Raw genomic sequence first — 13910 nt, 5'->3', positions numbered from 1 at the left:
CTAGCTTACTCACCCTTATTCCATCAAACTTAGTTGTGGCACAATTCAACCTCCATTTTAGGCTATCTTCCATACTGTCAGTGGTACACTACTAGGAATCCCATATGACATTATGGTTTTGCATCTTACTAAATTGTTGAGTCACATCTAGCAGTCAAATCTGGCTCTGCCATACCTAAAATCCAGTATAAAAGTACTGTATTTAAGGAATCATACACATTACTTTTCCATGCTTTTCAGTGTTTCGGACTTGCTTCCTATGTTTGAAGCAAGTAATAAATTGATACACGCACAAATTGATCCTGTCTTTGTGAAGTCAGACGATCTGTCTACATTCCTTATTAATACCTCCAAGTGTTGCTTTTTCTAGCTACATAGAAATGTTCTAATGCAATCACAGTAAATGCAGTATAAAATTTTTACTTTTAATTTGTGGTTGATTTTAGGGCGCTGTAGTAGCAGTTGGTGGCGAGCGTGTGAAATTATCCCCACCATTGGATGGAGGATACTACTTAAGTCCATGTGTACTGATAAATTGCCACGACGAAATGAAGGTCGTAAAAGAAGAGGTGTTCGGAGCTGTGTTATCTTTGATGGAGTTTGACACGGAGGAAGAAGTTCTGCAGCGCGCGAACAATAGTATTTTTGGACTTGCTGGTGGAGTGTTCACGAGGTTAGTAATTACTCATATGCCACTCAGGGATATTAATTTCATAGTACTCTTAAGAATATATGGAAATTGACGTGATATAATGTAAATTATCTTTCAAATAGATGGACTTGATTTAATAGTTATGTTAAACTTGACACACACAGTATAAGAGTTTTTAAATGTTCAGCAAATGCCCGAAGATAAAACACACAAATGGAAAATTGGTGGTTTAACTTCTTATATGTTAAATTTATTTGATATTGTAATGTCAGACATTATTATTAATGCATATTCAGTAAAGGTTTCGACAAAATATAACGGTTAATATTATCATATACGTTTTATTTATTTAAGGAAGAGTATATATTAAACCAAATAGTAAAGTTAAAACAAGTGAATTTCGTGTCACACTACGATAGTTCCAAACTATAGGGATTCAGTACTCTAGCTAGAAGTGATCGATTTATCAGTTCCGGTTTTAAGAAGAAAAAGGAACCTCCTTTTGAGGCGCTGACAATTTCTTGCTCTCTTTTGCCTATTTCGATTTATGAAAAATTCAATATTAAAATCGGAAGCAATGAACTTGTACAACTTCCATTTTCAATGACGATTAGTCAAGATGCTCTTGGAATATTAAACTTATATCGATAAACTGTCTCGCTATTATTATTATTATTATTATTATTATTATTATTATTATTATTATTATTATTATTATTATTATTATTATTATTATTATTATTATTATTCGTATTTTTTATTTATTTTTCCCAAGAGGATAAATATTGAAACCAAATTAGGAATTTCAGATTTCAATTAAATTATAAGGACACAAAAGGGGTCTATTCTTTGAGACGCATAATCCGCACACACATATATGTGTGTGTATATTTCCTCTAGTATCAGTTGACAGACAGTGTTCCACAAAGAAGTGGCCATCTTAACAGAGTTTCTAACGTTATTGTATTTGACAGTAAATTTGCATGCTTTTCGTGCATAATTAAATTTGTAAGTGCTATATCTGTTAGTGTTGTGCACTAAATAAATATTTTGAAGGTTAATAGATATTTCCGATTACAAACTTACTGATTACAAACTTATTCTATACAAATATCAGGGGGCAAAATTTTGAAGTTAGACGCGTTCGCCAATCCAAAAATTATGGTCGCCAGTATCTCTCACGTACAAGTTATAAGAGGTTCCCCTCCTCCTCGTCCCCCACGGCCTTTGGTTTGACACAGAGAGAAATTACATCAGGGCATAAAATTTCAAAATCAGATAATTAGATTCAGGTTAATCAAATTTGAATTAGACAATTTATATACATGTTAAAAAATATCTTGCCTTGGTTTCACGTTTGTCTAACGGTCTCTCCCTTCGCACCGAAGTACCAATTGTCGATTACAGTTTTCTGATCAAAGTCTTTAAGTGAAGGGCCATTTATGGAAATTGTCAGCAGATCATCCAGTGTGTCAGTATTCAGTGAATTCCTGTAGGCAGTCTTAATTCTGTTGAGACTGCTCAAGCCTCTCACACATGAAGTAGTATTCACAGGTAAAAACTGCACAAAGTGTGACAATTGGAAACAAATTTGGGAATCTCGTAATGAAGTTTTCACTGTAAATATTTTTCAGTATCTGATTCAACGTCAATGAAGAAAACAAAAGTTTTGAAGACTTCACATTCGGTGTTTTCTCTTAGTCAGTGGCAGTTATTTTCCTGCGAAACAGAAACTACCCAACCCTGTGAATTGGGGAGAAACCATTCCTACTAAACACAGGTCGCCAGCTCTAAATTTCTAGTCGCCAATGTCGACCTGGCGACCGGAATTTTTGTGCTCTGCAAATATAAAATATGGGAATACTCCATTTCGGGGTCTTTCTGTACATCTCCTATTGTAAGTTTCGTTTTCTTTAAAAGAACAATTCGTGCGAAAGTGAATGTGTGCCTTATAGCGTCTATAAGTAGATATTACATAATTACTTATGATGTTAGAGTAGGTTGTTATTGAAAGTGGCACAGTGTATAACTTAGTTGAATGTAACTTAAGACTTACTATGGACAGTAATTGGAAATGAATTTCAACCCACATTCCTTATGAACTATTTTTTATTACAAAATAATTTAATAAAAATGAAAAGGATAAAAGTAATATTGATTTATAGTCCATACTTATACAAGACACCTTGCGAGAGGTTAAAATAAAATGAAACTTTCCGTCACAATGTACTGTTGATTGGTTTATTTCATTGCAGAAATCTTCGTATTATGAGAAATCCTGTCAGCGTGGTCTGACATTTGCGTGGGTGTCTGAAATGCTGAGGAAAAAAATCTTAACATTTTCAGTGACAATTTAGGTTTGATTGTAAAGTATAATTAAAGGACCAAAATCAAATGCAAAGGACGAATAGTTCAAAATTTTAACCCAACTTCGGCTACCGAAACCTAAAAGCTTACAGTGCTAAGATGACTCCGTGTTCAAATTACTGTCGACTAACTCAGATAAGTGAAGTGTATGAGGTCTGGCTTAGGCTAGATGGAAAAAGTTCGATTGATTACCTGCAAGCTTACCAATGCCTTCTCCTATCAATACATTTGAATTTTTCATTGTTGTGAACAGTGATAAACGTCATCACCTTGAGCCCACTGTGTCATTTTTCTTTTTACGTCTAGGGGGCGCGGTGGCTCAGTGGTAGAGCGTTCACCTCTGGTGCTTGGGGTCCCGGGTTCGATCCCAGCCCCCGCCAAGTAAACTTTGTGGTGGACAAACACCGTGCTCATGGGTTTTCTCGGGGTTCTCCCGTTTTTTCCCACTTTCTTCATTCCTCCATTTCACTCATCTCTCATCATCACTGTCTCCTTTAGCCTAACCGACATATGCGTGGGACGTAAACCTTAAAGATTTCATTTCATTTTTTTTTTTACGTCTTTCACAGTCTAAAAATGATTTTTCTTTCAGTATAAATTTTATTTTATTTTTTTTTTTTTTTTTAACGGGGCGAGTCACATGGTGCTTAACATTGGAAAGTGGATTTCCATCACTTGAATGATCATCCATGCAGGAAACTGCATGACTCAAATGCTTGCAGAGGCCTGTTCTTTCTTCTTAAGTGAGAGTCTCACATTCTCAGAACATAGTCAGCTATCCAGGCAGTATCGGTGATAACTGTCTAACTCTGTGATACGTATCCGCCCGTGAGCAAACAATTTATATCATAGAATATAATTAACATTCCCCTTATTGGGATTCTCTTATTTGTTCCATATTAATTCTCGGAATATGGGTGTTTTTCAATAGGTTATTTTTCCGTTCGTGAATTGTATTGGATAATTCGCCTCTCCTCGCTAGTGGAAACTTTACAGGCTTTCATCACGATGATTTTGGGAGAGACTTGGTCGAAAAGTTCGAACAAACTAGGAGTTCTAATTCTTGTAAATTGTAAATGTAAGACTCATCTACTGTACAAGAAGTACATACTACATTTCTAGTAAATGCATCGTGAATCAAAATTTTTAAACTGAGCTCTTTTACATAAAAGTCATCCCGACATTTATAGTAGTAGTACTGATATAGATTTTTAACCTATACGTTCAGTAACCCTTCTTATATTTTGTTTTGTATGCCTTATAACACTTGTGTGATATAGATTTGCATTTATTATTATTTCAGAGATGTCCAACGAGCTTTCAGAGTAGTGAAGAAACTGGCCGCAGGAACTGTCTGGATAAATACATTCAACCTATACCCACCAGAAATTCCGTTTGGAGGCTTCAAGATGAGTGGTATTGGCAGAGAGAATGGCATGGCTGTGTTAGATTACTATACACAACTAAAGACTGTTTATGTGGAAATGGGTAACGTTGATTGTGGACCGTTGTACAGGGACTGAGAATATGCTATCATTAGTTGGTTTCTTTGATAATTTTTTTCGAATGAATGTTTTCCATATGCATTGTTGATTTATGATGTATTTTTGTGTATGTCTATTGTCTAGTCATATTGGCATTTTTCTATACTTATTTAGTGGTAATTGGGTATACATATCATTTTGTTTCGGTTGTTTATTTGGAGTTTTACACTCCCCTTCAGCATCGGGGCTATATGAGATGTGAATCTTCAGTTTAATGTGAAGCGTATGACTCCCACCTGGAAACGAACTTATATCTATGTTCCGAAGACAAAAAGGCCAACCATTTGGTCACTAGGGAGTTCAGAGCAATAATTGTGTAAGGCTCGCAGAGTAAAGGAGTTGTTTGGCAACTGATCTTAATTTTAACAATATTTTTGGGGAGGTTTATTGAATTGATTCTGCGTTGACTGTTTGTGTGGTGTTTTTCTCACGGTGTTGAGAAATAAAAACTTTCATTCAAATCCCTAAAAGTGAGAAAAGCCATAGGCGGATATAGAGGCGCAGTACAAACTCCTGCCCAAAGATACAATACATTTAAAAGAAACTAACAATGTGAAACTATTAGACAAGACAACCAATCAGGTAATAACAAGTTGGATTTTTCCACTGACACATGTATAGGATCAAATCAGATCTCATTTTATTAATGGAAAACTGTTGTTAAAAGGTTACTAATAAAACTCCAAAGCAGTATATATGTATATATATTTAAGATTATATATACTGCTTTGGTCAGTTGGAGTTTTATTAGTAATCTTGAATTTTCCAAAGCTACAATGAATAATTTACATGTTGTTAAAAGGTATTTGGTTTGATAAAACCGTGATGATAATGAATCATGGCTTTCATTACATAAGTATGCAAGTATCTAAATTTGTGCGTAATTATATGTCATTGTATGTTAACTATAGAGATTGATTAGTGTAGTTTGAGGATAATAGGGTAATTTGAGTTGCATTTTTATTTTTCAGTACTGTGTACACAACTTTTAAGATGTGTTGCTTTAAGACAAACTAGTAAGATGTCATTTTTTAATTGTTTTGTTGTGCCACTGTTTAGTAATAATAATAAGGAATATTAGTGTTAAAACTAAAATGCGTGAAAAATAAAAGAAAAGGCTGTAATTTTGTGCACAGTGTTGGATTGAAACATCTTTCCAGTCTTTTATATGGATGAGTTAGTATAGGCAGCAATATGTGTCTGGTACAGAGGTATCACTGGAGGTTTCTACTGTGCGTTTCGTACATTAAATTGCTTTAGGTATTAACAGTAATTAGTAATCTCAATTATTCTGCCTTAATTATCTTCATCTCTACTTTCAAAATTCAAAGTCAAATATTTAAAATACTTTTGGTTCTTGATCACAAAATTTTAAATTTTTATAGAGTTTGAATATTACAGCAAAAGTTTTTGAAGTTTAGGAATTCATCGAATTGTTTCTTAAAGAAACCAGAAAGTGTTATTAATACAATTTCCCTAAAACTTTACATTTTGCTACATTAATAAGTTAAGTAAATCCTGATTATGTGAAATTTATCTACATGATTAAACATTTCATAGTTTCAGAATATTCATAATTAACTTTTTGGTTTATTTTTGACTTAATACTATCCTATGCACAAAATTAATCAAATATAAAAATGAATCTAATCTTTACAGATATTGAATCATGGGAAAACGGCTGAACCGTTGACCGAGCTATCTCGATTTGTGTAATTATCTTGGCAATTTAATTAAAATGCGCATTCGAAAGGAGGGAGGGGAGGCCATAATTTATGCTAAAAATAGTATCTCACGATCTCCATAAATTAAAAAGATTCAACTCTATATATAAACTCTTAATTAAAAATAAAAGTATATGTATCCCAACGTTTTTGAAAATTCTCGTTTCGAGAAGGGAAAGGGAACATTTTATATATATATTTATATATTTTCGCCACACTTAAAGAGACGTTGTCTAGTGTTCGTGATAGCATCACGGGAATATGGCTGAACAGTTTGAAATGAATTTTGGAACGTAATGCCTATCTCAAGAAGTTGGATTTTGTCGTGTTATTTTGATTAAAGGGTGCATCCTAAATGGGTAGGGGAGGGAAACCAAAAATAAAATTATTTTACAGGTTCTTATCATTAAATTTCTATTATAATGCGTATCCTACGGCGGAAAAAGATTCAAATACTTTCCATAAACCACGAAATTCCATGCAAAAACGGGCATTTCAGTCAGGATTGTGGGGAAAAAACAACCTGTTGGGTTCTGTTGTGAAAAATTAGGTTTTATTAGATTTTGTATGTACATGTAAAATCGTATTCCTACTTAGAACACCATTGAAGGATTATAATGCATAGATGCATAGCCCCATCCATGTTTTGAGGGACTCACTTTGGTTCATTAGCAGTCACTTACATTTAAATTTCTAGAAAGAAGGAAGTGCATAGCTTTGTAGAGTAACAAAGAAGTGACAGTTCTATATAATATAGAGTAGAAATAAAATCCCCTATTTTACTCAAAATTCAAAACCTTAGGCCAGCCGTCCTGACTGAAAGATTACTTTAGTTTATTCTGGATATCACTTGATTCGGTTCTGTTTCTTTGAAAAGGGCTAGCCTAGCTTACACTGTCGGTTAAATTTTCATTTGTTTCATTTAGGATCAAATCATTAACCACATCAATACATAGGGTTCTGTTTATTGAGCTATCAATGTTGTTATTCATAGTTTGGTTTGAAGATAGATTCCAATCGGATTTTTTTCTAAGTTGTCACAAGAATCATTGATTGAAACGTTTTTCTATATCTTTACCACTAACGTTCAAAAGATTTTGGATTCTGTGGGAACTTGAGAGATCTCTCGTTTTTATAGTAAAGGATCATCTTTACGGTAAAAAAATCAACTTCAATATTAGGCCTTTCATCTCGAGATATATCAAAACTCGCGCTTTTGAGACCAGCCCGCTTATATATCATACTATTAAATAAGGTTTATGTAACGATATCGGGGCCGCGGTGGCTCAGTGGTAGAGCGCTCACCTCTGGTGCGTAGGGTTCTATGTTCGATCCCAGCCCGCGCTAAATGAACTTGGTGGTGAACAAACACCGTGTGCGTAGGTTTTCTCGGAGTTCTCCCGTTCCTTCCACTTTCTTCATTCCACCATTTCATTTTCATTTCTGATCATCATCGTCTCCTTTAGTCTAGCTGGCATAACTATGAAACGTAAAACAAAATTTCATTTCATTTTCAGTGCAGCGGATACTCGAGCGGCTTGCGCGCTCACTTTTCATGCACATGATTTCGGATTCGATTCTTGGTGGGAAAGCATTTGAACGCCGGTTTCCACTTTAAACTCTAGGTCTAAGTTTCATGTATCTTCGGTGCTGAAAAGGGGCACTTAATTACAACAATTGAAAAAATTGAATGCTGCAATTTTTGTTTTTATATCATTCCATTACTTTTTATGACATTCGGTTTAGAATCGTTAGTATAAGTAACTTAGACTTTTTAAGTGTAAGTTACGTTGCCTTCTGTAGATATAATTCTTATCCTTTTTTCGTAGCAGAAAAATTAATTATTAAATCCTTTCAGTAGTAGTTACGTAAGACGAGAATTTTACGAACTTCGTAGATTGTGTGCACTAGGCCGAAGACCTATATTTTAACTTTATCCTGGTAAATTTTAAGTTCTTCACATTGTGATGTTGCTGGATCTTTTTAGAATAAGTACTGAAATAATGTTTCTGCTATATATTTTTGTATGTATATAGTTTTTATGAATCTGTTCAAAGCTGCTGTTTTGTTGCGTTTATTTTATAGTACAATTATTTTTTAATATCATTTGTAATATAATGTTGAAACATTGTGGGAATTCTATGAAAATTGAGTTGTGTTAAAAATCATGGAGAGGGGTAACTTTTTAAGGGAAAATTATATCATGTATACATTCATGTGATAAACTGTGATATTGTAGTTCTTGAAATAATATTCCTTTTAAAACAACTAATTGTCAAGAGAAATACATAGTTTTTTTTTTTTTTCATTTCTCCAGAGAACGTTGGCATTATTCAGCTCTCCTAGATGGGGCGAGACATTTCATTTCTCCAGAGAACGTTGGCATTATTCAGCTCTCCTAGATGGGGCGAGACATTTATTAAGCTCTCCTAGAATGTTGTTTCTAATCTGTCTGCTGTAATGTCCTCATGTCGAGTAAATGTTCAAACTCATAGCTACTACTATTGTTTTTTTAAAATATATTCATAAACATGTTACGTAATTACACTGTACAATACAGATTTTTGACAAGCAAACTACAACTGTAATACACCCTTAAACACGGAAAAAATCTTCATCACACCTTAATATACATACTTTTTCAGGAACTTTTAAAGAAACAGTAAATAATTTTGGCCAGGTTTTTGGTACAAATATTCCTCTGTGCGTCTTTTAGTAGTAATACATGCAAATTTTAACAGCGATAGAAAAACAGCAAAAAATAAGGAACCAGACATGAACAATTTTACGCACAGAACCCACTTTGCATTAAGTCCGCTGGCAAAACTACAAAAGATTACATTCCTTGAACCTGAACAAAACTACAAAATATAATTATATATTGATAGGAAAATATTATTTCTACAACTGTAATTGTAGATAATGTTCCATTTATACCTTGTTGTACATAATATTGTCTAACTCAATAAACAAAATTGAATCTACTGAATGTCTTTTAATGATTTAGTGATCTTCATATAAGGTTATCTACTTAAGCTAACGTCTTTTACGTCAGAATGTACTGTTAAACCATAAGAGCAAGTAAAAAGCACAGTATTCCGCAAGTGCAAAATTGTTTCAGTACTGTTCGTTCCTTTTTAGTAATAAAATTCCTAAGATCAGTGGTGAAATATGTCATTGAATAGTGTGCCTATTCAATATCCTATATCATTGCCTATTCTAATATCTATCAATTATTCCTGTACCTATACGTTATTATTATTATTTTAAATTGAAAAACTATGCTAGCATACTTAATTGTATATGTATGAATTTCTGATGCGAATTAGTTTTCAAACACAGTTATATGTGAAGTACCACCGGTAATTAATAAATTATTTTAAAATAAAGAAAGAAAAAGAATATAGACTTCACTATAACTTCTGAGATGGCTATAACAATAAATCATGAATAAATACATTCCATGTACCCCCCCCCCCCTCTTTCTAAAATAGAATCAAATTGGAAATGATGAGTTCATATTATGCTTCTGGCTTTACTGAGCACAGCTCATGAGATTCAAGTGTGTGGAAGAATATTTCTCTTCATTTTGGAGTTGATTATTTAGTATTTACGCCCATTGTTAGCAGTAGGCTAAAACCTACAGTTTAGTGGGATTAAAACAGCTAGAGTGCGTTCGATGCTTTCCCATCGGGAATCGATCCCGATACCTTGTACACGAAAGGCACGCGCACTAGCCACCAGGCTAGCGAGAAACACTTCCGATTTCAAATGCTGTTTCTAAATATGCTTACTCAGTTGTTTTTGGAGTTATGAATTAGCAGGATCCGTATTAAAAATTCAGTACTGTTGTTGTTCATCATTTGGGTTTTCCCTGAAAAACCAATAATTAGGACATTATCGTATGAGTTAAACCGAACATGTCTGATCTGGATCCAACTTAGCAACTTGACCTGATAGACAAGCTTGTGAGATATGATGTGCAGAGAGAGGGTTCCTAAGTTACATGTACTGTAAAATAAAAATCATTTGGAGGATTTTAATGTTCATAAACTTAACTAGTCGTTTATTTTCGGAAGCTTAACGTGCCAAAAATTTGGAGTAGGTCACTTTTTTGAAATTGAGTTAGACAAACTTATTGTCGGTAATGTCACAGTAGAAATGTGATTGGCTGTTATATGATGCTGTCATTGTTGGTTGTGTGTGTTTTGCGACTACGTAACTTCTAAATTGACAGGCATGTATAAGTATAGATACGTGGTGTGACAAAAACGGATTGAAGCTGTATTACTAAAACTAATAAACATAATGCACATTGCTTTTGCAGTGATAAACTACCATACCTTCCCTACCTAGTACAGTGAACTAGATTCACCCGACCCAGCCATTCGCGAGATAAGCGACAAAGAGTGAACACGTGTGTTAGTGCGTTGGCGGAAAATGTCGAGCATGAAAGTAGAAGAAAGGATTGTAAAAATCAAGTTTCTCGTGAAACTTCGAAAATCTGCCACTGAAACATTTCAAATATTGAAGGAAGCTTATGGTGAAGCCTGCATATCAAGGACCCAAGTGTTGAGTAGCACAGAAGGTTTTTGGAGAATAGGGAGAGCTGTGATGATGATGAACGAACAGTCCGCCCGTTCCGACGTGTCGCTTCTTGCTGTCTCCGGGGAACCACCAAATTCATACACTGCACTGTAACCGCATGCGAATAAATCACAATCATGATATGCCACTATTTGTCCGCTATCTAAGGCAAAAACCTGCTGGAAGGTCTGTCACATTCGACGACGAGGCATCTTTACACAATATGCACACACGCCACACCTACTTTTATTTACCGCTATCCTGTGGCTTCCTGGCCGTCCTACTTGCTGTCACTACATGGCACGCCCAGTGCTGTTGTGCTAACCAATGGTTTATCCTTCCATGCTCTACATATTCGGCAAATTTAAGCTTCCTACGAAGGCGAACAGTGTACTTACGAGATGCATTCAAGTTACAACACTACCTATTATTTCTCACTAACTAATCACATGAAAAATATATAAAACTTGTATCACTTCTCGATGTGATCTCTCTGCACCCGTAGACACTTTTCACAACATCGACGCCATGATTCCAGGACCGCAACGAACGCTTCTTTAGAAGTCCGTTTTGACCATTGGAAATCACTGATGCAATAGCGACACGGCTAGTGAATGTGCGACCACGGAGTGTGTCTTTCATCGTTTGAAACAGCCAAAAGTCGCTAGGAGCCAGATCAAGTCAGTGGGCACCATATTAAATCACTTCGAAATTGTCACGAAGAAACTGTTGCATTACGTTCGCCTGATGCGCTGGTGCGTTATCTTGGTGGAAGAGCATGTGTAGCCTTTTCCGGGAGTTTTTCACGCAATGCTGGAAGGAGCTGCTGTCTCAAAACATCTTCGTCGGATGCACCTGTCACCGTAGTGTTTTTTGGAATGCAATAAGTAAAGATTACTCCATTGCTGTCGCAGAACATGGCCACCATCATCTTTCCAGCATTGGCGCTTACCCGAATTTATTTTTGGTGATGAATCTGTGCGCTTCCATTGAGCAGATTGCCGCTTCGTTTTATGACTGACAAATTCCTCCAAAACGAAAACCATGAATAATGTTGCCACAGTTGTCACACGACGTTTTCTCAAAGCCCGCTTCAGCAATCCAAATCCACAATAGTCCATAGGATTTGCATCTGGAGATTTAACAGGTATCTCATTGAAAGGTATCGCCTGTATACCACTTGCCTCCTTCATCTTCCTGTAGAATGCGAGGGACGATCGTGAGGTATGTGATGAGGCCTTGTCCATGTGAATGCGCACCAGATTGGCGTCATTTCTGTACATTGTTGGAATCTCATGCTCGTAGATCTGCTGCATGATCTGCCCCTGAAAATACTGCGAATTTATTTTGCAGTTCTTCGCCACCCTACGAATCTTCAATTTACCTCGGTAACAGTAGCCAGTAACGACCATGAACCCTTTTGGGAAGGATTCTTTACAGACACGGACCCACTTTCTGAATTTCTTGGTGCCTTTCTCTCGGTACATGATGGCTTTCAGTTTGCCGCAGTCGGAAAGGTAAATCCATGCTTCATCGAGCGTTACGACGTACATCCACCTTTGTTTTGCCAGATGCCGTTCGTACAGCTTCCGGGCGTTACACTTTCATTCCTTTTGGTGGGTATCCGTGAGAAGATGGCCGTGAGCTTTCATGATTTTTTCCAGCTTGAGTTGATGGTGTAACGTCCGGCTCACAGTCCCCAAAGACACATCAAGACGATTAGCCAGACTATCTTTGTGTTGGCGGATTTTCTTGCATTGCCATTTTGCGAAGTTTCCTCTGTATGATGGTGGCCTTGGTGCATTTTCGCTTCCTAGGCAACTTCGTTGGTGATCCAAATGGTGGAGCTTCGTTGCCCTTTTACTTTTTAATAACATTTTTTATTCCACTTAAACTGATGTTGCAACCATTCTTCTTGCACTGTTTTCTAATGACAGAAACACTAAAGTGGGCGTCATAAAGAGCCGCAACATAGCCTTTCCATAACCGGCTTAGTTTGGACGGCATTTTGGTCACAAAGCGGAAAACCACGAACTTGGAAACAAATTTAACACGACACTCACAACAATGGTCCTGTTTTGTGCGTTATTATCGTCCGTGTGGAAAAACAACTCCGTTCCCAGGAAGCCACTGCAAAACACTGCAGGACGCCACGAGTAGTGTTGTAAATAGAAAAAAAAAAAAACGTATTTTTTCAGAAATGTACGTTTTTTTTAGAAAAAAACATTGCCTCTCGTTTTTTCTAAATTTCGTTTTTTTTTTTTCAAATAGTCATTTGTAATGCATCTTACGTCTATTTAAGTATGAAATATTTTTATGTAGATGTAATCACCGTAAAATGCAACATAAATTAAACGCTAGATGCTGATACGCTACAAATATTTTACAATTTACATGAATACCATACCTATTAACAATTAGGGTTTCAACAGTTTTCATTAATATCAACTAAGAAATAAAAGTAGAAATGAAATTTTGTTTTTTCGTGAAAACAGGCCTTTAATAAGTATGAAAATAATGTCACGAACAGTATAAGTCAAATAACTTGTCTAAAGGTAAAAACATATTAATTTGCCTACTAGTATATTTCTAAATATTGTATATAAATAATTTGTCGACTAGATATATATGATATGCAGAGCCGGCTCTACCATATGTGAAACACGTGTATTTGCATGGAGCGGCAAGTTTGGAGGGTGCGGCAAAATCTGTCATAAGTATATTATTTAAATTAAATATTTCTTGTTGGAAACAAACTTCATGATGATGGTAGTTACACTTACTAAGCTGACCTATATGAATACTATCTTCATAAATTATGTTTAGGTTGTATTAGTTTAAGGTCACATGGACAATTCTAAAGCAAATAGTCGAATAAATCCGAGCACAAATTGCTTGATTGTTGTCAAATGCAAGAATTTAGTTCTCGAATAGTAGCGAATATCTGTTCCCTTTAGTAAGTCATCACAATTTTGATATGACAACTAGTCTTGATTTTGTCAGAAACAAGTTCCTTATCATTGAAAATAAAAACAA

General features: G+C 35.4%; 1 protein-coding gene across 6 annotated transcripts in view; it reads left to right on the top strand.

Annotated features, from left to right (window-relative positions):
• Positions 1-9398, top strand: part of LOC145671028 (4-trimethylaminobutyraldehyde dehydrogenase-like) — a 51235-nt gene extending 41837 nt beyond the window's left edge. For 5 of the 6 annotated variants that reach the window (XM_081739686.1, XM_081739687.1, XM_081739689.1 and 2 more), the window contains exons 9-10: positions 447-673; positions 4323-4746. In XM_081739686.1, coding sequence (XP_081595812.1) covers positions 447-673; positions 4323-4542 — 447 coding nt within the window. In that variant the 3' untranslated portion in view covers positions 4543-4746. Of the gene's footprint in view, positions 1-446; positions 674-4322; positions 4747-8604 lie in introns of those variants that run through there. The other variant, XM_081739691.1, reaches the window with a different exon arrangement.
• Positions 9399-13910: the final 4512 nt, after the last annotated feature.

The sequence above is a fragment of the Thermobia domestica genome, chromosome 15 (genome assembly GCF_964235325.1).
Source record: "Thermobia domestica chromosome 15, izTheDome1.hap1.1, whole genome shotgun sequence".
Taxonomy (NCBI): Eukaryota; Metazoa; Arthropoda; class Insecta; order Zygentoma; family Lepismatidae; genus Thermobia; species Thermobia domestica.
This window is presented reverse-complemented; position numbering and strand designations above follow the sequence as displayed.